Here is a 26,688-nt window from a genome sequence, read left to right as displayed (position 1 = left end):
TTAACCACACGTGGGTCTCAGAGCACAGGTGGCCAAGTGCAGAGGGTTCGCAGGGATACTGGAATCCTGAGCCATCATCTCTCCTGCCTCCCCTTTCCCAGACCCCATGCCCCTCCCTGCTCTCCCTTCCCTCCTTCCCCAAATCCAGCTGAGTTCCTCCTGCTTCAGTTGCCCCTCGCCACTTACATGCCGAGGGTCCCCGGGCACCCCCGCCCCCAACTCCAGACGTCAAGGTCTGCAGGGAACACGACTTGATTCCAAGGGGAGGAGGAATAAGAAGCTGGGGTGCACCTACTTTATGGCTACAAGAAAAGGCAAACGCTGTGGGGTCGGGGAGGGAGGGGAAAGGGGTATCAGGGAGGGAATGATCCCAGGAATGACTTCCGGGACCAGACTGGGAACTGGAGGAGGGGCTCGGCACGTGTAAGATTTTCTACCCAGATGTTCTGCCCCGATCCTTGCCTCATCTTCATCCCTGAGTGGGTCAGGGAGATAAAATCTGTGGTGAGGGGGTTGGATTTTGTAGTGAGGGTCTCTTTCTGGTTTCCTAAGGGACTCGTTGGGGTCACTGCTAGCCCTGAATCCTTGTGCCAAGCCACTGTGGACTCAGTATTTGGTTACGCTTCCTGCTGTGGGCAGAACACTTGCAGACCAAGGTGATGGGAACATGGAGACAGGAAGCCACACTGTGGACCTTGGCGGCAGCTGGGGGGGGTGGGGGGCGGTGCTGGGGTGGTGACAGTGCTGTCTTCCCTTAGAGAGGGAGCAGATAGAGAAGGGAAAGAAGAAAAGAGAAAATAAATAAAACCCAAGGGATGATCATCTCATTTCACGCCAGCAGCAAGCAGCAGGCAAGGGTCAACAGTTCTAAGAAAGGCGGGCCTGCCCTTCCCAATGATACCTTCTTCTTGGCCAGCAGCAAGTCCTGGTAGGCATTTGACCGGAGGAAGCGGGCATAGCTGTCACTCTTCATCAACTTGTAGATGTGTTCCTGGGAGGGGGAAGAAGTGGGAAGACGCAAGAAAGAACTATCAGCCACAACCCAACTGGCTAAGGGGAATCGCAACCCAACTGGCCACTGGTTTAGGAAAGAAACACACAGGCATGCTTCCGTGCATCTAGAAACACTTGCAATGTTTGTTTTGTTTTGCCCCACCCAGAAACACCAAACAAAATGTATTTTCTCTCTTAGCGCGAAACATCCTCAAGGGTCATGTCCCAAAGTCTTTGTAATTGGGCCTTGGTGCCATGTTGAGATGCAATATTGCTTAATGATTAAAACCACAGGCACAGCACTGAGAAGGACCGAGTACTGATACACCCAGCCACTTGGACGAATCTCAAGGGAATTATGATGAGCGACATCTCAAGGGAATCCCCAGAAGGTTACATACTGTACAATTTCATTTATATAACGTTCTTGAAATGACAAATTATAGAAACAGACAACAGATGAGTGCTTGCCAGGGGTTAAGGACGGGAGGGGGATGGGAGGGGAGGTTAGTGTTGTATGGAAACCGATTTGACAATAAATTATAAAAAAAATAAAAATTAAATTAAAAAAACATAAAGAAAGACAAAATGAAAGATTCTTGCAGTGATGAAATGCCTCTCTGTCCTACACACGTGATGGAGCTGTACAGAACTAAACACACACACACACACACACACACACACGCAGATGCACATGAGTACAAGTAAAATTGGGAAATCTGATACTCAGTGGATGTAGCGATGTCAATATCATGGTTATGAAATCATACTATAGTTTTGCAGATGTTACCATTACGGGAAACTGGATAAATGCTACATCTCTGTATTACGTCTTATGACTGCATGTGAATCTAGCAGTATCTCAAAATAAAAAGCTTAATTAAAAGGGCCCCTCGGTGGCTCAGTCGGTTAAGCGTCCGACTTCGGCTCAGGTCAGGATCTCACAGTTCGTGGGTTGGAGCCCCATGTCGGGTTCTGGGCTGACAGCTCAGGGCCTGGAGCCTGCTTCAGATTCTGTGTCTCCCTCCCTCTCTGTCCCTCTCCCACTCACACTCTATCTATCTCTCAAAAATAAATAAACATTAAGAAAATGAAGAAAAGGCTGAATTAAAAAAAAAAAAAACATAGGCAATGATGCAATTAGGTCAGTTGTACATGTTAGGGTCACCATCCCATCCTGAAAGGGTGCCCTTGGCAACCATTTGTGGAGCATGTGAGCAAGTGCAGCGGGCCTAAGGCTTCTATCCAGGAGGGGCAGATGCTGTGGCGTAGTGTTCTCTCTTCTCCTGGGCTCCTCGAGGCATTTGCATTCTGGTCTTGGTGATGAATTTCACCCTTGACTTCCAGCTAATTCCTATAGTTTGTGGGCCCTTCCTAACAGATCTGTCCTCAACAAGGGCAGGAAAAGCCTGGTTCCTTAAAAGAGGGAGTTTGTTGATTGAAAAAGCGTTACTTATCAGTTGTGACGGAAAGTACCTCAGCAGGAGAGCCTGGCTGTCGCAAGAGAGGACCTATTAAGAGGGACAGTGGGCTTTAACTAGGGATGGTGGGATTGCCGGCAGAGGCTGGCTTGGCAGAGGACGCATCTTCCCTTATGTTCACTCACTGTTCATCCCGTGAAGCTGGACAAGGACCCCAGCACTTGAGGGAATGAAAAGCTGGTCAGTGAGGAGACAGTGCTCAGCTGAGAGGCTGGATTGGTCATTAAGGACCTCTTCCTTGGGTACTTGCCCTCCAGGGGAGGGTAGAGGAAGAGAGGTCTCCCCTTCGCTGGGGTGGGGGGAGCACATTGTAGAGATACCTGGCTAAGCTTCTATTGCACCCCAGAGGAACGTTTGACAACGGCAAGGGTTTGCTGGGAGCCTCTCCCTTCCCACTTCAAAAGAAAGTGAAAGTAGAAAGCAACAAATTCCTTGGCCACATCCTTTTCCTTTTCCATCTCATCTTCAGTTCAGGCACCTGCTTCATTCCTCCTGGAATGCCCCCACGTTTACAACAGCAGGGTGCAACCCAGCTGATGGGATGGCCCACTGCAAGGAGCCAAGCAAAACTCAATCAACATTGGCTTGGATTTGAACCGACGTCGATAACCCAGACGTGCTGCGTTTAATACACTTAGTGAGAACATGCTTCACTGCCTGCAAATTTCAGGCAAAAATCCGGCCCGCTCTAGTTTAAATTCCTTGAGGGTGGGAACAATATGTGTTTATCTCTTATTATATGGGTTCCGTGTTAGTGGAATCTACATTGTTTCCAGGGTCACTGAAGTGCTTGTCTGAGTTTAACACCCAGCAAGTTTGCAGGCTCCATATGTATTGTGGTTTATGGTCACATCAGTTTGTGCCCTCTGCATGGAAGGGGAGCGGGGCTCACACTCAGTTCAAAGGAATCCCATGTGTGAACAATCTTGGGTCATCTCTAATGGCCTCAGAGCTAAGGCCAAAGCACTGCTTTGGTCTTTGTTTTCATACGTAGTCTCTTTAAGTTGTTCTAACGTTTAAATCTTAGGTACAGATGTGAATCCAGAGTAAAAATGACTCACTGTCTCCTTCTTGTCTCAGGCATCACTTCTGTCTGGCTGACAGAGCCAGGTGGCTCCTGAGTCATCAGGAGAGACCTATCACTCATGCCTGGGCCCTCTCCAAACCCCTCTCCAAGGTAACAGGTCCCTGCTTCTTATTCTGACTTCTCAGAGGAATATAAATCCCAGGTATATCTCACAAAACAGTCCCCACCCTCCACCCCCCTCCACTGCCCCAAGAGAGGTAAGGAAATCTCTCCTAGCCTGGCCCTTCTGGCTTTGGCAACACAGTTCTCCCCCGATCCAGCTAATTCCGCCAACCTCACTGTGGGATGGAAAAGCCTGGTCCGTTAAAAGAAGGAACCTGTCAATTAAAAAAAGAGCAGGATAAAGCGGATTCCCCAACATTTAGTCACAGAAATATTCAGCAAGTGTTTAACGAGAACCTACTAGGTGTAGGCACTCTGTCAGGCACTGAGGTTACAGCCTGCATAAGACAGATGAGGCCCCTGCTGTCGTGAAGCTTCAATTCTATTAGGTAAGATTGATGCGCGAAGGGGATAGACTACCCCCCCCCCCCCCCCGCAAAGCAGTCTCAGGTCAAACCACTAGTGAATTTTGCTTGGCTTCTTGCGGTGGGGCCCACTCCCATAAGTCACCTTTGTAGATCTGGGGGTGTATTTGAGCTACAAGCTACAAAGAAGAAGCATACGCACAGGGTGCTGTGAATGTTGTATATGGGATGGGTGGTCTACCCTGCCAGAGAGAGGAAAGCATCATCTAAACAACCACAGATCCTCATCAAGGTAGGAAGATGTGAGTGGACAGAGAGAAAAGTATCTCCCAGTTCCGTGGGGATGGAGGGTTGGTGAGTCTGGTCTTTCCGCTGCATAGATGGTCAACCAGAGCAAGAAGGGGCAAGCAGGATGGAGGGGCCGACCGGGATGGTCTACTCTCCAGGGGCTCCATGTGGGTCAGAGGAGCAGTGTGGACACTGCTCTCATCTTCTCCATGTCACATGCCAACTGCAGAGCCAGAGCCAAGGTGGGGATGGTATGGGGAGAGGTAGAGAGTGAGGACATGACCTGTTGGGGGTGGGTTCAATAAGGCGGTCTTAATCTGTCAACGCCATCGCTAGCCCTTGGCCATCAGTAGGACAGTCTCAAATTACCCTGTGAGGGAACAACCACCAAAGTAACAACAGCAGATGCAAGGCACAGGTCTGAGAGAGACCATCTGATGATGTGTGCAGATCTCCCGTGTCCCCGGCAAGGCCTCTGGAGGCTTCAGGCCTGGGCCTCTATTTCCCGCAGTCCAGAGATCCATGACTCTCCCCCACACTCCTCTGCTCCCCCAAGCCAAGAAATGGTGCCTTTGATGTGCCCAGTTTATGGAGCTCTGTTCCTTCCTCCTTGCCAGCTTTGTTGAAGAAGCACAAAGACAGTAAACAGGGGGTGGGTGAACGGAGAGCTGAGGTTTTTCTGGGAACGAGAATTAAGATAGGACTCAGGGTCTTTGGCCAGTTCCCAAATGCAATGAGTTTATCACTGCCGGGGACAGCAAGTGTACAAAGCTCTTGGCAGTGACCTCTCCTGATTTATGGGAGGTTCTGGTTTGTTTCCCCTGCTTTGCAGACAACCAGTCTTAAGGGAAACGTATATCTAGAATCTGCAAAGAGCAAGGGAGCTACTGGAAGAACCAGGGAGCCCCCACTGACAGAATTCCTCAGGGGCTAGAGAAAAATAAGTTTGATCTTCCCATTTCTTCTTTGCCTTTTCTTGTCTTATCTTCCCTTCCCATCCTCCCTCCTTCCCATCTTTTCTCTCTCCTTTCTTCCCTTCCCTCCTTCGTCATTTCTTTCCTCTCTTCCTTAGTTTTCCTCCTCCTCCCCCTCCTCCTCCTTCTTCCTTCCCCTTCCTTTCCTCAAAAAGAGATAGCTGAGTGGACCATGAACAAGCAGAACAACCAGGGTCCACATCTGCCTTCCCGCACAAGGGAAGGGTATCACCGACTCCAGGGAGGGTGAGGGTGGTTCTCCATAGGCTGAGCCACTGATGCTCTAGGGCCCTAAATCATACTGGACATCTTACCCACAGTTCTCTGTGGGGTTTGGGCATCACACCCCCAGAGCGGTTGACGGTTATTGTACCGGGATGTCACCCTGATGGGACACTCCACCCTCATTTCCCTTTCTGGGCCCAGCCCCAGGACGGAGAGCTCTGCTCATCTGGGATGCTAAGGCAGAAGCAAGACAACTGGGATCAGTAGGGTGCAAGACACGTGGGAGCTGGGAGGAGCGAGCGGTGCAAGCTGTCTCAAAACCACACCGGCTTCAAAGAATGTTTTGCTGTGATCGTCCTCATTTGGAAATCTCCTTTAATTTTAGGCAAAGCACAGTGACCCTCACGAGCACTGGGGAAGGTAATCAGACAAATGCCGGGAGCCTTGGGTTCCAGGCCTGCTGGAGCAGCTGAATTACTTGAGAGCACCCTCATATCCTCGTTGCTGTGGGGTCCTAAACCAGCTACGGCCTCATTTCCCAGCCTTCGAACATCCTCCTGGAGTGGGAAACCACTCAGCTGGAGCATTGCACAGATGCCAAGAGCCCTTCTTGTGATTTTCAAGTGCCCTATTTTTCTTTTTGCAGATACATGTGCCTCATCTCTGCCCTTCACACCCAGGCTTCCCGGAACAACATCTAGACTTTGGGAACTGCTGGGTCCGTTGCAATCTGTTAGAGGAAATGAGCCCGCGAGGCAGAATGTGATGTTGTTGTTCAGTGGTGGAAGCCAGAGACTAAGATTCAGGTCCTGACTCTGCCCCTCTCCGGCCCTGCCGATCACACGATTAAATGCCCAAATAGCAGGGAGAGCACTACAAAAACTGTGCACATGTAAAGTAATAATAATAATTGGCCTTCGTGTTGTGACTGCCCTTGCTAGGGACGACACGGGGGTGAGACCAAAGACTGCAAGATCCCTGGGGTGGGAGGAAACGTGAGGCAGAGCCCAGTTACATCATTTTATTTAGTTGCTATTGTTTGCTTTGAATCAGTGCTGAGACTGAAATAGCCCTACGTTATAGATAAGGAGACCGAAACTCTAAAAGGTTAAGTGACTGGCCCAAGTACAGAGCTAGGATTTGAACCCAGAACTGTGTGACCCCCCCAAGCTCATGCTCTTCCCTGGCACCATGTTGCTTTTCATCATCCTTCAGCTGGGGTTTCCAGGGCGTCAGTGCTGCGTGGCTGGGACAAAAGAAGCCCTCAGTGTGTGGCCAGCAGAAACGTTAGGGGTCTCTTCTCGAGGCCTGAGCTGAGCCATCCTAGTAGTAGGTGAACCACCCTTTGGGAACCATTTACTACCTCCATCATCAGTGATGGTAACAGCTGGGTCACCCAGATCAACTGGCTCGGGTTTCTTACCTCACAGGCTGTGTACCACTTGCCATCTACACCAGAAGGAAGGGCCTGTTCTGACAAAGCTCTGGGGGCTGACTGAGCCCTTGGGCAGCCATAAGCAGCAAATGTGTAGCAAAGCAAGTCATTGAGCCGATCCCTTTCGAGAGACTCTTGAGTATCCTAAACCAAAAGCCTTCAGATCCTAGGCATGTTTAGAGGAGGCCTAGGGAAAATTAGCACTCGTTTAAACACTGGTCCTGCAGGAGGACAGAAGATAGGGTTGCACAGTGGTAAAGTCTTGATGTGGGTCCTAAATCAGTATCTGCTAAACAGTTATAGGAGAGACAACAGAAAGAATGACATGGCAATGATACCCACTTGCGTGAAAGGTGGTAGCTTGTCCTCACGGAGGCAGCTTTGGATGACCATCCTAGGGTCATATGGATCTTAAATGAGAAGCCCTCATTTGGGTTTCTTTGTCCTTCTAAGCAGAACAAGAGGATGCTTGTTTCTATGCAATGCAGCAGTCAAATCATAAGAGAATGTAAGAGTACATTCTCATTGGTCTTTACCCTACAAATCATCTGTATCAGCATGGTCGATTTGACCAAAAGTGCAGTAATTTGATGCGGTTCAATTCCTATTCTTTACATAAGAGTAGCTTTGAAGCCATCTTTGTGTATTGCCTTTCACGTACCCAAATACCACGGGTATCAACTTAGACAAGTGTTTTCCTTTTCCTCTTCAAAGTCACGGGGTTTGGTGCAAGAAATCTATGAAGCATTGACAACGAAATTTTGGCATTTAGTTCTCTGGTGTCTTCTCTCCAGGAACTACTAGTCTGTGTGGTAATAAGCAGGACCAGATCACAAACAACGGATTTGTTCTTTTGGAAGATGTATCCCTCCCTCTGCTGTTCATCTTCCTAAAATAAAACCACCCACAGAATAAAATGAGTAACTCCTGGAGCCAGCAGTGCTGTGGCATTCTTTATTAAAATAGGTCTGGCATGGGAAGTCTACCAGGAAATGCCCTCCAATTGAGGATTAATATCAGGAAACTTGGCGCAGTCTTGTGATACAGGCACACAAAGCCACCCACCTCCACCACTAGGGCAAAGATGAACAGCCTTCACCAGGCTACAAAGGCTCCTATTTCTGAGTAATCTGGGACAAACTTAAATGTGTATTCCACGGGCTCTGGCTTTTTTTTTTTTTAATATATGAAATTTATTGTCAAATTGGTTTCCATACAACACCCAGTGCTCATCCCAAAAGATGCCCTCTTCAATGCCCATCACCTCCCCTCCCCTCCCTCCCACCCCCCATCAACCCTCAGTTTGTTCTCAGTTTTTAAGAGTTGGGCTCTGGCTTTTAAAAAAAGGAAATGTTAGAAGCCTTGCATTCCTTAATCAAGTTCCTTTTAAACATCTTCGTTGAGATAATAATAGAAACTTTTGACTAGAGGCTTCTTGTCTGCTTAAGGGAGGTATAGACTTGCTGGTATATTTCTCATCTCTTTCATTACTGGTCCTCATTTTGGTCTTGAGGTTGCTCTTTGATCATTCCATGCATGGATGATGGCCAGGTAGAGTTTCAGTAAGTTAGACTGAGGCTTACTTAGGGGAAGGGGCCCTCCTATGGATCTGTACATTCCCAGAGCCTAGAACACCTGACTCTTATTGGATATTCCAAGTTTTGCTGAATTGGCATATTGTAGAAATTTAATTTAACCGGTATTTATTGATCACCTACTATATGTGTCCCCCGAGGTTGTTTGGCAAGATTTTTCAAAGTGGAAAGCCACGGGACAAATTGTCCTCCCTTTGTCTTCACAGGTGCAGCTGAGAGTATTCTAATTTTGGACTGAGTTGTCAAGGAAATTTTTAAAAAACTGAACTGCATGCAGAGTCTCACTTTCGTGCCATGGGGACTTATGAAAGGTAAGAAGACCAAATTCCCACTCCCGTCAAAGAACTTGCAAATCCAGAGGTGCTGGAAGACCCAGAGGGGCCTCAGTGGGGCACTTCAGCAGCTGCTGTAGGTCAGGAAAGCAGCAGGGCTTGGACAGCTCTGAAGCCGACACAGAAACCTGAAGGAACTGGAGCCAAAGGATGGTTGGGTCTGCCCAGTTCAACAACCGTCAGTCCATTTGATGGACAGATTTCCAATCCAATCCAATCCAACCCAACCCAATCCAATCCAATCCAACCCAACCCAACCCAACCCAACCCAATCCAACCCAAACCAATCCAATCCGATCCAATCCAACCCAATCCCAATGAAGTGTTTTCTTAGGTCTGTTTTGTTTTGCTTGTAAAGAATGGTGTGCTTATAGACAAGCTCTGCCTAATGGCAAAGAGTCATCGGGGCCTCCTGCTTCCTTTGCAGTTTCCCTCGCTATAGAACTTCATAGCTCACAGGTCAAGGCCTCCCAACTGCAATGGGAGAATGTTCAAGAAACGGATGGATGGGGAGGCGGACACATGATTGAAGAGACCCAGTGACACAGTCCTGGGAATATCTGAGACTTTTTAAATTGAAGCCAGGCAGCCACTGTGCCAGCCAATTGATGTCCAACTCCCTCCTGCAGCCTGTGGGGAGGCTCTGGAAAGAGGTGAACTCCCAAAGAGGAAGTCTTAGGTTCTCAATACTTCTTGCGGTTTCATTTTCTCCTCCCAAAACCACCAGCAAAGCTTTAGACTACATGCCCCAAGATTCAGACCTCTCTTGCTCCAGCTCTCCCTGCCCACCATCCTCTGATGCCCTTTTTCTCTCAAAGCCTTCAAAGCTTTCCTACTACCTTCGGGGGTGAGAATTTTTGAATTCTTCCTGATGACACGTGAGCCCCCAGCATTTGGCTCCCACGTACTTTTTCTGCATTTTTCTCCTAAGAATTCCTTAGAAAAGTGGACATCTTGGGAGAAGTTTTCCTGATCCAAGAAAGCTTGGAATGATAAGACCTTGGGAATACTAGAGCCATTAACTTTTGTGAGTTCATGCACATAAATACATAGCACTTTTTACTTAAAAATTTTTCAGGGCCATTAGCTCATCTGGTTTCCCCCAAATCCTTAGAGGGCTATGCAGAAGACATCATCCCCATTTTATAGGTAAGAAAACTAAGGCACGCCAGGTCAAGATCCTTGCCTGAGACCACATAGCAAGCGAGTGACAGTGCAGGTCCTCTGATGCCCATGGTTGAGGACAGAGAAGTCAATCCTTAGTGTAAAGAACTGAGTCCTTAAAAAAAAAAAATCATGGCCCATTTTCTTTTTTTTCTCCCCTCATAAAGCTAAATCTATGAAATTGGAACAACACAGCAAACAGCTGAGGGCTATGGTCACAGCCCACAGACCTTTATGGAAGATTTGGTCTTGGCCCAAATTTTCAAAAAAGCCAAATGGATCAGCAAAACACAAGTTGCAAATGCGGGACCCATGCTGACGGGGTGTCTTGTGAAATATTTCCACAGGAAGCAAACACAGGCAATTAACTTTGCTATAACAATGCATGTGGTCAGATAAAAAACAAAATCCTCAGGGAGAGCCTGTGCCCACCCCCAGTCCCCATTTCAAAGGAGTCCATGAATCTGGCTGAGACGTTATTCTGACTACTGACCCCTGATAGTAGGGCACATGCTCACATTTCATTGGCGTTCTGACCCCTGTAGGGGACTTATGAGAACGCTTGTGACCAGCTGAGGAAGCCACTCAGAGACCCTGATCCCAACTAGGGAGGATTTCAAAGGGCGTGGGTGTCATCATTCCCACTTTGCAGTTGGACAAAATGAGGAAAGCAAGCTTAAAAGACTTAAATATCTAGACATTTACAATCTTAGACAAAGCATGTGGCAGAAGCAGGATCAGAGCCTGCTTCCCGGCTGGGCCCTTCTTTAGAGACCAGAGTTTCCTGAGCTCTCAGCATGATACCCGAGCCCTGAGCACTAACAATCCAGGGGCCGTGGATCTGAGGCGCAGACACTTGGCCAACAAGTTGGGAGATATGAGTGGAAGTCCTGGGCGGTCATGGGCTGCTAAGGATTTGAACCTCTTTTCCTTACCTAGAAACTACTGCATCACCCCTGTGTAGCTGGTGAAGGCAGCAGTGTTGACCAGGAAGGGTACGCAGTGTGAGCATTTTGGGACTGGCTGACTTTTCCTCCGTCTGCTCTCTGACCTCCAGCCCCCACTGGGAAATATTTGCAGGTTGGTTTGGTGTGCTACAGATCCCATCTGACCTCTCTCCCATAGAAACAGAAGATTAACCATCCCCACCCTTCTATTTTCTACCTTTCTGGGTTTCTTGAAGTGTTTCAATGATTTTCATGATATACTGTGTAGCACAGGGGTCTCAGACTCCAGGCGTGTGGCTCACATCTGGCCTGCTATTTCTTTATGTGCTGTGAGCCAAGAATGGTCTTTACATTTTTAAATGGTCGAAAAAAATAAAAAGAATAATATTTCATGAAAAACTATATGAAATTGAACTTTCAGTGTCCATAAATAAGGTTTGTTTGGAACATAGACAAACCACTCCTTTATGCTGTTTACATTATAATGTTGTGACAGTATAGCTGTTTTTGTGTCGCAGAGTTGAGTAGTAGTGACACAGACCATATGACCCACAAAGCCTAAAATTTATCCTGTCTGGCCCTTTACAGAAGTTTAGTTTTTTGGTTTTTGTTTTAACCAACCCCTGGTTTAGCGTAAAAGGCTACAGAGTCACCCTATTTGCATAATCACCTAATACACACAAATTGAGGAGGAAGATACACTAAAATGGGGCTAACATTACATGCAATTATTTGAAAGTTTTTCACCAAACATGTTAAACCTAACAGTATCAAATACATTAATAGCATTAGGAAAATAAAATTGTAAGTATTTATCCAATCTTACCGTGGGCCAGATCATTTTACTTGTTGATGTGCTTCATTTTACCTGGTCCCCTTTCCACCCCCCATGCGTAGGGACCACTATACCTCTGTTCTACAGATGAGGAAAGGAAGACTCAGGGAGTTTAAGTATTGCCCAAGGTCACGCTGCTAGTTAGAAGCACATTGTATGTCTATGGTGGAAATGCACTTAAGAAACAAACAGGTTGAAACAAGTTTGTTTAGGAAGAGTGTTTTATTTGAATTCCCAGGAGACCAATCCTAACAGTTAATGAGGAACTTAGAGAGGCTTTGAGTAGCCTGGTGTCCAGTCTGCCTCAACAGTGGGGTATAATGTTGGCGGAAGTACCTGAAAGATGGCAGAACACTGTACTAACAAAGGTTGTGTATTCAGAAACTGGTCAAGGCACAACCTGCTGACTTCCTAATATTTCCCATCAAATCTTTCTTAAGTTAGAAACCACATAAATGTCCAAAAGAGAGGACTGGTTGGCTAGACTATGGTGCTTCCACCAAAGGGAATACTACGCAGCAGTTAAAGAACCAGCGATCATGTTATTGCTGGTAGTTTTGGCACTGGGCTCTGAGACTGCTCTGTGGTAATGGAGGATACAGTGAATGAGTAATGATGTGAAGTATGAATGCTACTATCCTTGAGAGCCAGGATTCTCAGCATAGAGAAAGGAGGCACAAACATAAAAAGAAGAGGTTAAATAAAATCCCCTGTAATTTTCAATTTGGATAGAAAGAATCAGTATGAACTTATGATGTGTCTCTATCACAAACAACAACCACTAATTTCCTAGCTCTGTCCACTGAAAAGGCCTAGAAATGATGACCAACACAGGAACAACGAGCACCTCCAATTGCCCAGATTATGGTCTCTAAAAACCATTTCCCAATAAGAGAAACTAAGGGTCCTTGGAGAAATGGCTGATTCCAGGCCTGGGGAAAGGCCTGAAACATCTTAGCCTCCTTGCTGTTTGGATGACATCAAAGACTACGAGGACTGTGTTAAAAGGAGCCACTGGCTAGAGGTGGCCCAATGCAAGCGTCAATAAAAATAATAAGCAAAATGGACTAAAACACATCAAATATGTTTAAACCTATGAGTTTACAAAGATACTGAAACCAAAACAAAAACCCTAACTGGTCACCATTAGAAGATGATAGAAACCACACATTATTTTGAAAACTAAAGAAAAAAGAGAAAGAATCACTTATCCTATCTTTCCTATATAAATTGTATTATTAGATAATCTAATAGTAGATGTATTTGATTATTTGTATTTCAGCTGATAAATCCAGAAAATGATAGGATTAGAAAATCACCATTTTGTAACCCCTAATTAACTCATGGGTCTAAGCAAAAAAATATCAATAGCTGCTAAAATCCAAAAAGAGAGAAAACTAGAACCTATGTGTCTTCTGACAAGAGAGGACAACATACTTTATGAAGTAGGTTTGCCCACAAGAATCAAATATAAACCCAACTAAATATCTAAATCAAACTACTAATTTATGGGAAATAGAGTAGAAGAACATGTTAAATAGCACCACCGGGCTGAAAAAAAAAAAAAAATCCAGACTGTGGGAATCTCTACAGGACAAAGAATACAATTTCTTCATGAAATAAAATGTAAGAGGGCGGTGAGGGAGAAATAGGGATATAAAGGAAACCTGTAAATTAAAAGGCACTTGGAAGACATGTCAATCTATGGCAGTGTGTGGGCCTGATTTGGATTTGGATTTTAAAATAAGGTTAAAAAATGGCATTTATGCAACTGCTACAAATTTGAACACTTGCTTGACATTTAATGATATAAAGAGAGTGTTGCTAATTTTTAAGGTCTCAGATGTAATGTCTCAGATTTACTTTCAAAATCACCCAGTGGTGGGGCGCCTGGGTGGCTCAGTCAGCTAAGCGTCCGACTTCAGCTCAGGTCATGATCTCACAGTTCATGGGTTTGAGCCCCGTGTCGGGCTCTGTGCTGACAGCTCAGAGCCTGGAGCCTGCTTCGGATCCTGTGTCTCCCTCTCTCTCTGCCCCTCCCTGGCTCTCTCTCTCTCTCTCTCTCTTTCAAAAATAAATAAACATTAAAAAAAATTAAAAATAAAAAAAAGATAAAAATAACCCAGTGGTAGCTGAAAAAGTAGGTGTGGATACAAAATAAGATCAGTCCATGGGGCGCCTGGGTGGCGCAGTCAGTTAAGCGTCCGACTTCAGCCAGGTCACGATCTCGCGGTCCGTGAGTTCGAGCCCCGCGTCCGGCTCTGGGCTGATGGCTCAGAGCCTGGAGCCTGTTTCTGATTCTGTGTCTCCCTCTCTCTCTGCCCCTCCCCCGTTCATGCTCTGTCTCTCTCTGTCCCAAAAATAAATAAAAACGTTGGAAAAAAAAATTCAAAATAAGATCAGTCCTGTATTGATGATTGCTCAGGCTGGATGAGAATCCATAATGGTTTGTTGTCCTGCTCTTTCCACTTTTCCACATGTTTACACGCTTCCATAATAAAAGATTAAAATAAATCCTTCCTGATGTCATGCTCAGAGTGATAATAGTAGATGGGGTGCATCATGGTTCTGACAAGTATCCCTAGTCTTATATTTCATGAATAATGGAGAGTTGAGCTGTGTGTTTCAGATCATTCATGTGAAGAGATTCTCTATCACCTAAGGAACTTCTCCATCATTGAAGGAACTTCTCCATCACCCAAAGAGCTTTCCTATAACCTGAGGAGCTTCTCCATCACCCAGGGAGTTTCTCCATAACCCATGGAACTTCTCCATCACCCATGGAATTTCTCCATCACCCAAGGAGCTTTCCTATAACCTGAGGAGCTTCTCCATCACCCAGGGAGTTTCTCCATCACCCATGGAACTTCTCCATCACCCATGGAATTTCTCCATCACTCAAGGAGCTTTCCTATAACCTGAGGAGCTTCTCCATCACCCAGGGAGTTTCTCCATAACCCATGGAACTTCTCCATCACCCATGGAATTTCTCCATCACTCAAGGAGCTTCTCTATCATCCAAGGAGCTCTTCTCTATCATCCAAGGAGCTTTTTCTATCACCCAAGGAGCTTTTCTATCACCTAAGGAGCTTCTCTATCACCCATGGAGCTTTTCTATCACCTAAGGAGCTTCTCTATCACCCAAGGAATTTCCCTATCACCCAAGGGGCTTCTCCATCACTATCCTTACCAGGATACATCAATATGTGCTTGAGACACATACCAAAAAAAACCAAAGATTTATCATGACTTAAATATTTTGCTTTGAAGCTGCAAAGAAGGTGAGGGACTTGAACTTTCATAAAGCAATAACATTGAACCAAATCTGCCTGGGACCAGCATTTAATGGAGCTCATGGCCAAGGGAAGAGAAAGACAGTTACAGTGTTGAGCTTGGGAAGGTGTTTCCATTCTGAAGTCCTGAGCAAATGACCAGGCAAATCTGGATGACAAGGGACACTGGTTGTGTTCCCATGCTATTATTTGCATCAGGACCACTGAGTTTCCTAAATTAGACAATAATGTCTGTAGGAAAGCAAACTATGCAAATTCTCTATGTGGGGACCCCACAGGTGAGAGAAGTGAAGAGGGCTGAGGAGACAAGAGTGAAACCTTAAGCCCCACCACCAGGTGTAGGATGGATGAGAGGGAATCACAGTGAGGGGCCAGGAAGTAGAAAACTGACCATCTGCTTATCTTTAGAAACAGTACCTTCCAGCCTTCAAGGTAAAGCTTGCTATTTAGAGTGGCTTCTGTTTCTTTCGCCAGCCTCCCCAAAACCTGTGCCCGATTGTGGCATCTAGGGACAGGAGTCCTTCCCGTGGGCTTCCTTAGACCCGGGAGCTCACCCCTTTGGGGCACTTCCCACATTGGTAACATTCCCCGTTTTCTTGTCTTTCTCCCCGACTAGCCCGTAATTTCCTTGAGGACAGGAGCTTTTGCCCTTCTTTATGCTATCTTATCACATAGCACAGGGCCTGGGATGCAGAGGTGCTCCCTAAATAGTAACTGCAGAGTTGGAAATCACTATGGAAGCAGTGTAGGGTGGTATTATGAGTGTGGGCTTCACAGTTAGATGTGGGCTTGACTCACAGCCCTGGCAGCTGACTACACCCACTGTGCTGATGCTGTGTTATGGTTTCCAGATCCCCCCACGGACTTACTATAGGACTTACGATTTCGTAAAAACACTTTGAGATTCTCCCGGGTAAGGTAACACCTGTAACTAAATGTCTATCTCTATGGAACGTAACTAATCTAGGAAGACAATCCGAGGAAGAATTTCACTACACACCTACCTGGAATGGTTTCCCCTGATGGCCTTACACACCATAAAACCTGAAATTCTAGCTACCCACAATGCCTTGGACCTATATTAAAGGGTGGGGTGGCGGAGTGGACAAATGAACATCTTTTGAGTGGAAAGCATGCACGCAGATACACAAACCTGGGCATCTTCGAATGTGTATCTCCCTCCGTCTTTGACATTTTGACTGGTTATCTCATAGCTGTGAGAGTCCAGGTTGATCGCACTTGGTGCCCCTGGAGCCAGAAACTCTTGCCAGATTTCTTCCACCCTCTTGGCCACATCCTGCAGGGGCTGTTTCTTGAGATCTTGGACAGCCAACCAGAACCTGATGTGGAAGCATAAAGAAAGTCAGTTCCAGGGGGCTCAGCATCTGGACTTTGCTGGATGTGGTCCCAGAACTGACATCCCACGAAACTCATTCTGCTGTATCGCCCAGCCTTCCCTGCTGCCACTACCTAGGTAACAAAGACAATGGGGACGGCTGAAAATTCAAAGGGTGCTCCGTTATTGCGGAGAACAGAAAAGAAGTGCACATTAGAAAATCATTGTGCTTCTGGTTACCAAAAAGAGGTTTCTTTCCCTTTATACCAAGGTTTCTCGGCCTCAGCACTATTTCCATTTTGGGCCCAATAATTCTTTGTTGTGGGGCTGCCCTGTGCATTGTAGGATGCTGAACAGCAACCTTGGCTTCTACCCCCCAGATGCCAGTGGCAACCCCTCCCCACGTTGTGACAGCCAAAACTGTTTCCACATATTACCAAACATCCCCTGGGAGGTTAAATCACCCCTGGTTGAGAGCCAGCACTCTATATAGGTGCCCTGACACAGACAAGGTGACTTCCCTTATTATATCTGCTTGGGATCAGTTAGCAGCATCAAAAGAAAGGAAATCCCAAGAGGCAGATAGAATCTTAGGATCATAAAGAAGACCTGAGCTGGAAGGCTCCCGCTATTCATGTTAAAGATGGGAAAAGAGCCAGTTTGCGAGGTCAGTGTCCAGCATGGTGCTTAGCATATAGTAGGTGCTCAGTAAATGGCTGTTGGATTGAAGATGGGCTCATCAGAAACATAGCTGAAGAGGCACACGCAGGGAACCTCTATGGCAAAAGAGTCTCCAGGGAGCACTGGAAAGAAAAACCTCTCGCTCGCTTCCATACGTGCCTTTCATGAATTTCTCAGCATCAGCATGGCAGCGGCCATTGGAAGTGCTGGGTGTGAGCTCTTTTCTGCTGAGAGCCGCAGCAAACAGGACCAAGCTCGGACAACAGCTCCCGGTTGTGAGGATGGTTCCCGAGGCAGCCCTGGGGAGGGCTTGCAGCAGTACCCAGATCTGGGTAGCACACTTTGTGCCTTGTGAACAGGACGGGCCAGTGTCCCCATCAGTGAGACTTGAGGACAGGCCCCGGGCTATGTGGTTCCCACAGCCACAGGAATCACACGTACTCAAGTCAATGAAAGGGCAGGGACAGGAGAAGCTGAACCACGGCATGGTGGAAAGTGTATTCAATCTGTCATGGAATTGCACCCAAAGTAAGACGTACTTGTTTTTTCCTTTTTGTTTTGTTTCGTTTTGTTTTTTTTTAAAGGTTAAGCGTGTTTTTCTAGTTCTCTTCATAGAATTGTCTTTGGAGCCAAGTGCATGGCCCAAAGGCACCACTTAGTGGCCAACTGTGGTAATACAGCCCCATTTCCCCAAGGACAGGTGTGTGCAAGGGTCAGGGTGGAGTCCAACTCTTCCCCTGCTTTGCCATTTGGGATTCTAATAATCTCTTCAAAGAAGACCCTCATGGTTTCCTTGTTGGTCCTGAAGAGCGAGAGGCAGGGAAGGAGGCTTAGTGACCTCAGTCGACTAGAAGATCAGAAGACACAGTTCTGTCCTCATCTTGACTATGCCGCTGTCTTGGAATTGTGCCTTTCCAGGCATCTCTTTCCTCATCTGTACAATGGGTATGGAGTGGGCGGCGAGATATGTGATGTGGGTCTGAAGAACTTCCCAACCAGGTGCAACTGAAATGCTTTCAGGTCCCGGGGGGGTGGGAGCCGCGGAGGGGTCAGGGCGGTGGCCACAGGTTCAGTGCTGGGCTTTCTCCTTGGGAGGCCGGGCAGAAGTTGCCAGGGGCTCTTGCTGCTGCCATCCGTCATCGCCTGGCCCTCCGCACCGGCCACCTTTCTTTCTGCCACGGTTCTGCAGCTCACGTCCTCTGGCTACTGGGGAGGGAACAGTGAGCGTTCTCTGAGCTGAGTGCGAAGGGGCGGAGGGGGAGTTTTAATGGGACCGCAAACCTGCTTGGTTGCTCAGGGGGCCCCGGAGACCCCACTGGGGAGCGGGGCTCTTCTACGTCCCAGCCCTGCGGCTCAGGTTCCTTAGGCGTCTCCAGCCCACCCTCCAGGACTGCCATGGAATGAAAAGAGGTGGCCGGAACACTTACAGATGAAAATGGTCATCTGGTGATGACAGTGCCCATAGGTTTTCTTCGTCTGCTGGGCAGTGTTTGATGGGCGGGTGAGATTGAGGAAACCCAGCTCTGAAGAAGGAAGCTGCTGTGGGTTTTTCAAAGGACTCAAAGGAGTGCTAGCGGGTGAATCTTTTGCAGCCATTTGCTGGGGCTGAGTCCTGGCTCCCTCAGGGAGTCGCCTCTGGGCTGATTTCCGCCCCCCCCCCCCCCCCCCCCCGCCACCCCCAACCCCTGCTGCTGGAGACAGCTTCTCTGGGCCAGCATCATTCCCAGCCCTCCCAGACTCTGCAGTCTCTCACACACATGGATGGTACCCAGGCAATTTGCTGCTCCCTCAATCAATGTCACGTGGGGCGTCACCTTCTGTCACCTTCTGTCCCTTGTTCCAATCTGCTCTGAGGAGGAGCTCTCAAGCTCCGGGAAGGCCCTGAGGACCCAGCAGCTTCTGAGCCCTGCAGGCTCCTGTGGTTCCTGAGGCCTCAGGGTCCCTCTGGCAGGATGATTTGGGAGCCACATTATTGCACATCCCTCAGCTGGGTCTAGAGAAGGTCTAAAGTGGATGTAAATGGAGATTCCAGAGTCAAATGTAACCAACTTTTACACAAACAGTTAAAAGGTTCCCTTTGTCATAAACCAAGATTTTTTTTTTTTTTTTTTTAAAGTAGGAGCAGAGACAACAGGCTAGAAGGTGAGGAGGAGGAGATGACATTCCCTTAGCCAGCAGTGTTCCCTGCTGCACTCACGGGGACCCTCTCAGCCTTCTGTCTGCTTTGGAGGTGACCTGCCTTACCCTTCTCAGGTGACGGCCAAAGTGCTGTCACAACAGCATCCCGACATCCATACGTGTTTACCGTCCCCGGCTCCGAGGAACCTCTGTGTCGATTTGAAATTCAGAGCAGGTTCTGTTTTGCGTTTGCCATCTGTGAGCCCACAGGCCCCGGGGCCCCGGCTGCCCGGCCACACGCCCCTCGCCGGGGCCACGGAGCTCCCCGCCACACGCCTACTGCGGATGCGAGGCCCACGGAGGCCTGTGTGGCTTCCGCCTCATCAAAAGCCCGCAGGTAGCGCCCCTCCTTGAGGACACCAGCCGGGAGGAAGATGCCAACATCTTGCATTAAGCCTCTACGGCTTGCAGCAGAAGGGCTGTCCTGACAGGCAGGCCGCAAGGACTTGCTGGTATTAGGGAGACCATCTGTCCAGCTCCGCTGGAGTCGTCAGAGCGTGGGGAGGCAGCCCGTGTGTCGGCATGTGATCCGTGTCGATGGCTCAGGAATGCGGGCAGACACCAGCCTTTGTGGGGAGGCAGCCTGGGCTCGGCCGCCACAGGGCCCGGCAGCCGTGGGTGGGACTTGGGGGGCAGTCCCGGGCTGCCCCAGGTGGCCTCCTCTGTCGCCCGGACCATGGTGCTGGCGGGGAGTGGGGTTTTTCTCCTCGAGGCCGGCCGGAAGCAGGAAAACCACGCAGCTGTCCGCATTCTCCATCTTGCCAGGGCGTCTGGGCAGCCCCTCAGGTCTCAGTTTACCTATTTTTTTTTTTTTCATAAAGTAGGATTCTCACGGCTTAGAAAAATCTAGCTTTTAGTTTGTTCCCGGAGGAAAGCAAACTCTATGCCAAAGGAAGGCTTTCTGTGCCCTCTGCTGGTCAACAGAGACTCAGGAACAATGGATGCAACTTGACTTGGTTCCCCAGTTGGGCAGAAATCCTTCGGGGCCTACAAACGGCCACCTCCACCAGCACCACCGCAGCTGAGTTATGTTCACTGGGCAGTGGCTGAGGTGCCCCAGATTATTATGGCGATATGTGAGTCACCCCTGTTCCGATTAATCATGTGTTTGGTTAGTGGTGAGTCCCTCTGGGTCTCGTGAACCTTCCCAGGTCCTCCCAGGACCCGGGGCCATGGCTGGCGATGGGAGCTCTCCAGGCAAACCTGGAGACTCCCCTGTGCTCTCTTTAATTGCTTCTCCCTTCAGCTGACACTGTGTGGAACGGGGATAATCAATCTGCAGGTTAGAAGAACAACCACGTTCTCTCAGGAGATGTTACAGCTCATAAAAAATGTACGGGGAACGCTCTTTGCTGTGGGTTTTGAGTTTTAACTCTTGCCCTGCCGTGCGGCAGAGGGTGTCGAGCCAGGGAGGACACAGGCTTGCGAAGAGGGGATGGGGAGGGGGCAAAAGTGGACAAGGGGCTCCTGTCACCCTTCTGGGAAAATGCACAGAGAAGGGAGAAGGATGACGAAGTCAGATAATGCACTCCAAGTGATTGCTTCAGAGCCCCGAGGCCCTGGCCTCGTGGATGGGAGCCCGCGTGCATTCCACAGGCCCCGAGCAAGCAGCTGTCTCCAGGGGCCCGCCCTGTCTGAATGGAGCCCCGGGCTCAGCGCAGGGTGCCCCAGAGAGCACACATTCTCACTCCGCCCTGGCTGCAGCAAAATGCACTGGCCGTGCCCCCTCCGGGCCCTGATGATGACGCCCCTCCCTCATCTCACCAGAAAAAAAAAAAAAAAAAAAAGATATAAAGGGACTTGAACTTACATCACATTATCACAGACATCGTTTTTCCTTAAAGGATCCGGGGTGACATTGTGAGAGTGATTTCTACGTCTCTTTGGGGCTCCTCTGTTCTGCACCCTGAAGTTCTGGTACCGATTCAACCACTTGCCTACTTAACTGGCACTCCAGGTGCCGGGCCAAAATGTGATGATCTAAGCACCCCTCTAGCTAGAGAGATGCCGGGGAGCACAGGTAGACAAAATGCAGATGCCCTTTGCAATGTATCCAGTCGAGTTCTGGTTGGTCTCTTTGCCTCGCATCCTCTGACGCTTGTTGCCCGGGCTGTTTGATCGATCCTGGGGCGAAGAGATGACCCCCCCAAGGTGGCCAACACAACGGGCTGGCAGGATCTCTGAGTTATGGCCCTTATGCAGCTCTAGGGGGCCCCGTTCACATGGCTGGGGGTGCATCTGCAGGGGGCCATGGCTGTGCTGGACAGCTGTGAGTCCTTGGGCCCTGGGTCATGGTGGGTGCGAAGCCAAAATCTGTGGCCCAAAGGGGAGGGGAGAAACCACCTGGTTATGGATGACCGAAGAGTCCTAAGTAGTTGTGTGATTTCAAACTGAACTTTCCTCCATACATCCAATTATGCTGAATATCATAAAAGTGGAACTTGGGCCTCCAGAGAGGATTTTATAAGCTCTTGGGCTGTACTTTTTATCTCCGGCTGTTCTATTTTCTTTATCCTCTCCTGTCATGGATCAGAGGGGACCCTCTTTAAGTGTGGATTTATGCATTCATGCTGGGGGTGTAGATTAGTCACCGGCACACTCAAAAGCCCCCCCCCCCCCCCCGCCCAGTCTTTCACCTAGGGTTGAATGCAGCCTCCTGGCCCAGGGGGAAAGGAGCTGGCGGAGGCGTGAGAGGTAACGGCAGGATGAGGTGCTGAGCACCTGCCGGGGACACGCTCCTCCATGTACTCCTGGCCCTAAATGTAATGCGTTTTCGTTACACTAGTCTGAACTGATATGTGGCCCTGGCTACACTCAGACTGGGCAGGAGGTGCTGAGCCAGTAGATGCTCCCGCTCAGAATGGCCAGGACCCTGTGGTCGTTCTTCCAAGTCTCCGTAACGGTGCAGGTGGCAGGGGGTCATAAGGCCACTCATGGGCTAAGAAATAGGTAAAGGAGACCTCTATACCATTTTATGTTGGGGACCTGCGTGGGACAGAGATGACAAAGAGAAATAGTCTCCCAGGGGTGGTTCATGGGGACCAAGCTCCGGGTGGGTCCTGGGGCTGAGCCAGGGCACAGAGAGGCTGTCTGAGGGCACCATGCTGGCCATAGAGGGCGTGGCTTCCTAATCAGGACCCACCTCCATTTATGGCCTGGGAGGCTGGTCTGAACCCACCGTAATGAGGACTTTTAGAAGTCAAGCTTTCTGTTCCAGATGCTTGACTAGGAATTGAAGCGAAGCTCTGAGGTGTGTTTAGAATAATGCCTCAGCATAAGGAAAGAAATCCTGTGTCCTGACCTAGAATCAGATATGCAGCCTTAGTCTGTTTTTACAACAGGCACCTGGCCGCCTAGAAAGGCATAGATACATACAGTTAACTGGCATCTGTGTGACATGGGAGACTCCCACGGCCACACCTTTGCTCGTTGGGTCTTCCTGCGTAGAATACTCTCCTTCCTTCTTTTTTGTCTATCAGTATCCTGTGTGTTTTTCAAAGACCAGTTTATGATTGGCCTACTCTGGCTTACATTCATTCCTCCCTTTTTTGAAAAGAACACTTCCAAAACAGTTCTTAGTGTTTATTCTCATTTACAGTCATTTAATGATTTAATAGTCTCTTGTGCTTTTTCGTCAAGGGCCTACAAGATCCCTGCGGGTGAGGATCATGCATCTTGACTTTTCTGCATTCCCCCGGCGGACTCTCGCAGGGCTTGATACAGCACAGGTGTGGGATAAAGACTGTATGGTTGGTTTATGGGGCTGATATGGTCTCTACTACCAAATAAATAACATGGACTTTGCACATTAACCCTGGAGCGAGCAGGCCTTTGCCCACAGTAGCTCAAGGACTTTTTAAAGTTAAAAAATAAGAAAAAAATTAATAAAACCACCCTTGCTAGAAAATAGCAACGCTTGGAAGATGGGAATTAACCTAGCGTATAAAAAAGAAGCTGGTGCCAAGAGAAAAACCCTGAGATGTCCATCTGAGAAGCCACCAGTTTGCTAATATCACTCAGGGGTCTTACGCCAGTCACCTTTTCCATAGGCTTCTGTGTCTACATCTGATACAGCAGAAGCCTGAATAAACCACAAGTTCCCAGACTTTTCATGACAACAAACCCTTTCCCTTTGAATGCTCTCCCTTCCCCCCCCCCCCCAATGGACCTCATGTTTTGAAAGTTTTGGTTTTTTTCTTCCACTGAACAGCTATGATTAATACATCAATACATTTCCCCTCATCTTGATTAGCTGGAGACCAACGGAAATGATCAGATGTTCTCACTGGTGGCAGGTGACCAGAGCAAACATGACATGGAGTTGATAGAATTCCCCCCCAAAAGGAAAAGCATATTTTAATTAGTTTTTACAGATATGTCGCCAGGTATTGAGTGGTATTTACTTTGGCTTTTTGAAGTTCTGAAGTGAGCTCAGGGATGTCGCTTGTTTTCCGGTTAGCTTGTCGAGTATTCAGGACCCCAGACTGAGAAGTTTTGAAGGAGAGGTTCTCTGAGGTGCCTTTCCACTCTGAAGCTCCACGGTTTTCTGGTTTTAGTTAACGCACGGTGTCATAAAACCCATTTGATCATTTACTTATTATTGCGGGCATGTTTCCGATAACTTGAACAAATGTTTGCATTTAAAGAACAAAAATGTTGGTTTTGGAAAGTGCTAGCATGGTGATACCAAAGTGACGCATCAAGCTTGTCCTTCTCCATTTCAACCTTAGACAGATTAGCTGGACTTTGAGTTTGAACCATCACATTTCATTGAGAAAGGGAGGCAGAAAGAGAGACTGATTCTGCAAATTTCTTTGTACACACCGCGCCCAACTTCGAGAGAGTTACCTGAGGTTTTCGGAGCTGAATTCGGACTCCAGGAATCTTAGGAACTGGTCCCGCCCCACCTGGTCCTTCAATACCTCGTCGAAAGAGAAGCCCCATCTCTTGACTCGCTGCTGGCTGGGCTCTTTGCTTTTGGGGAGAACAAAGGTTTAAAAAATGATCAATGCCAGGCAAATACCTGTGTCCTGTTCCCTCTAACAACTCAAATCTGTTTTGTTGACACATGGCGAAGGGCAATGTCTCAAATTTAAGTGATAGATTCTATAAAACCTGTACAAAGTCCGGTTGCAGACTTTTACTCAACATCAGCCAACAGTAGAATGTCTCTTGAGAGAAGGCATTTGAAAGGGGCAACATTTAGGTGAGGCTCACCAGGATATCCGCCAAGGGGCTCCTGCCTGCAGGAAATGAAACAACCCCATTTATTTGGCTTCTCTGGACCATGGCGGTCAGAGCCCAACTCTCAACTCCACCATTTTTAGTCTTATTTAGATCCAAGTGACATACCCTTGGTCAGAAATGCATCGGGATAAACCCTCATCACTTGCCTGGAAGCAGAATGTTGTGTTCGTTTAACAACCACCTGCTTCGTGTTTATTGATGTTTTGGGCATTGTTTCGAGCGTCTTAACTCTGCTAACTCACAGAGTCCTCACTACTGCTCTGTGAAAAATGTACTGGTACTGTCCCCATTATACAGATAGAGAAACTGAGGTCTAGCGGTCATTTGCCCAGGGACACACACTAGGAAGTGATGGAGTCAAGATGAGTCTGGATGGTGTGGCTCCAGAGTGCAGCTCTTAACCTCGCTGTGCTGACTCACGCCCATGTGACCCTCCTCAAACCACGTGATCTCCCTCAGACCATTTCCTTCAGCTCTGTCTTTCCATTTGCAGTTCACTTGTGTATTTATCCGCCTGACCCTTCAGGCAGCAATAGGGTCCTAGTTCGCAAGCCGCGTGCTAAAACCGCCCACGCAAGGAGCGGTCTGTGGGCCAGCAGTGGAATCTCAGGCCGCACCTCCAGGCGTGTGGATTCAGAATCCCCAGCCCAACAAGATCCCTGGGTGATTTAAGCGCTCATTCAACTTTAAGGAGCAGGGCACCTGGGCGGCTCCCTCAGTTGAGCGTCCAACTTCAGCTCAGGTCATGATCTTGCAGTTCATGAGTTCGAGCCCCACATCCGGCTCGCTGATGTCCGCACAGACCCTGCTACGGATCCTCTGTCTCCCCCTCTGTCTCTGCCCCTCTCCCACTCACACATGCTCTCTCTCTCTCTCTCTCTCTTCCTCTCAAAAATAAAAATTAAAAAAAACACCAAACTTTGAGGAGTATTGATCTAGCGAACTGAATTTTAAATTATATTTCAAATTTAAATCATTAAAGTTCACACTTCAGTGGCCACTTGTAGCTATGACTACTGTATCGGAAGGCGTAGCTCTGGACCGAAGTGATTCAAGCCCAACCCTTCTATTTCTGCACTGCTGGGCATAATCACCAGCAGGAGCATCTTCCAACTCTGAGATTGTATGCTTGGGGCTTGGGAGAATCTTGTGCACAACTCTGTACCACCAGGCTTAGCCCAGCAGGGTCACAGTGGAAGGACCAAGCCCATCCGGTCAAGCCTGGGGACTTCTGTGAAACATCTCTTCCAAAGTTCCAGGCCGGGCCTTTTACAACAAGACAAGAAGACAGAGCCTGGATTGTCTCGAACTCAAGCCACAGAACCCATCACACTTGCTAGCTTGCCAGGGGACAGAAACTACTGTTTATGGAGAAGTCCCCTGAGGTTGAGGCTAGCAGCAGATGTGAGTCTCAGAGAACCGCGGCACGTTGCCTCTTTCTGCCGGGGTCCTGCTGTGAGCTGGAACGGGCTCCACCATTTGCTCTTTGCCTGCCAAACTTGTAGCGCTGGTGGAAGCTTCACCCTGATGGAAAGCTGTTCCCCAGGAGCTGGGTGTAGAAAGTCACTCCATTTTTGTAGTGACTGCCTCATGTATACACATGGCTAGTGTCATCATTTTCTGGTACCCAAGCAGCGGGTCCACATTCATCCTACCAGGTTACTTGGTGGTATCATGGGTGGGAGAAAGGTCGTTTTGGGGGCAGGCTAGGAAGCTTGGACTGTCATGTTAGATGCATCATCAGAGACATAGGACAGAGATGAGGACATCCAGAGAGCTGCAAGGTCAGACTTCAGCAGAAATAAGGTGGTCTATAGAGAGGGCACCCGAATACCGTAGTTTCCTAGGGTGGCCATAAGAAAGTACCAACGAACTGGGTGCCTTAAAATAACAGAAATTTAGGGGCGCCTGGGTGGCGCAGTCGGTTAAGCGTCCGACTTCAGCCAGGTCACGATCTCGCGGTCCGTGAGTTCGAGCCCTGCGTCAGGCTCTGGGCTGATGGCTCAGAGCCTGGAGCCTGTTTCCGATTCTGTGTCTCCCTCTCTCTCTGCCCCACCCTCGTTCATGCTCTGTCTCTCTCTGTCCCAAAAATAAATAAACGTTGAAAAAAAAAATAACAGAAATTTATTC

At 48.3% G+C, this 26,688-nt stretch overlaps 1 protein-coding gene across 6 annotated transcripts in view; it reads right to left on the bottom strand.

Annotated features, from left to right (window-relative positions):
* Nucleotides 1-26,688, bottom strand: part of RGS6 (regulator of G protein signaling 6) — a 565,374-nt gene that overhangs the window by 24,380 nt on the left and 514,306 nt on the right. For all 6 annotated transcript variants that reach the window (XM_043556509.1, XM_043556506.1, XM_043556510.1 and 3 more), the window contains exons 14-16: nucleotides 24,160-24,285; nucleotides 16,270-16,456; nucleotides 902-991 (exon numbers count right to left, since the gene is read on the bottom strand). In XM_043556509.1, coding sequence (XP_043412444.1) covers nucleotides 902-991; nucleotides 16,270-16,456; nucleotides 24,160-24,285 — 403 coding nt within the window. The remainder of the gene's footprint in view (nucleotides 1-901; nucleotides 992-16,269; nucleotides 16,457-24,159; nucleotides 24,286-26,688) is intronic.

This window comes from Prionailurus bengalensis, chromosome B3 (genome assembly GCF_016509475.1).
Source record: "Prionailurus bengalensis isolate Pbe53 chromosome B3, Fcat_Pben_1.1_paternal_pri, whole genome shotgun sequence".
Lineage (NCBI taxonomy): Eukaryota > Metazoa > Chordata > Mammalia > Carnivora > Felidae > Prionailurus > Prionailurus bengalensis.
This window is presented reverse-complemented; position numbering and strand designations above follow the sequence as displayed.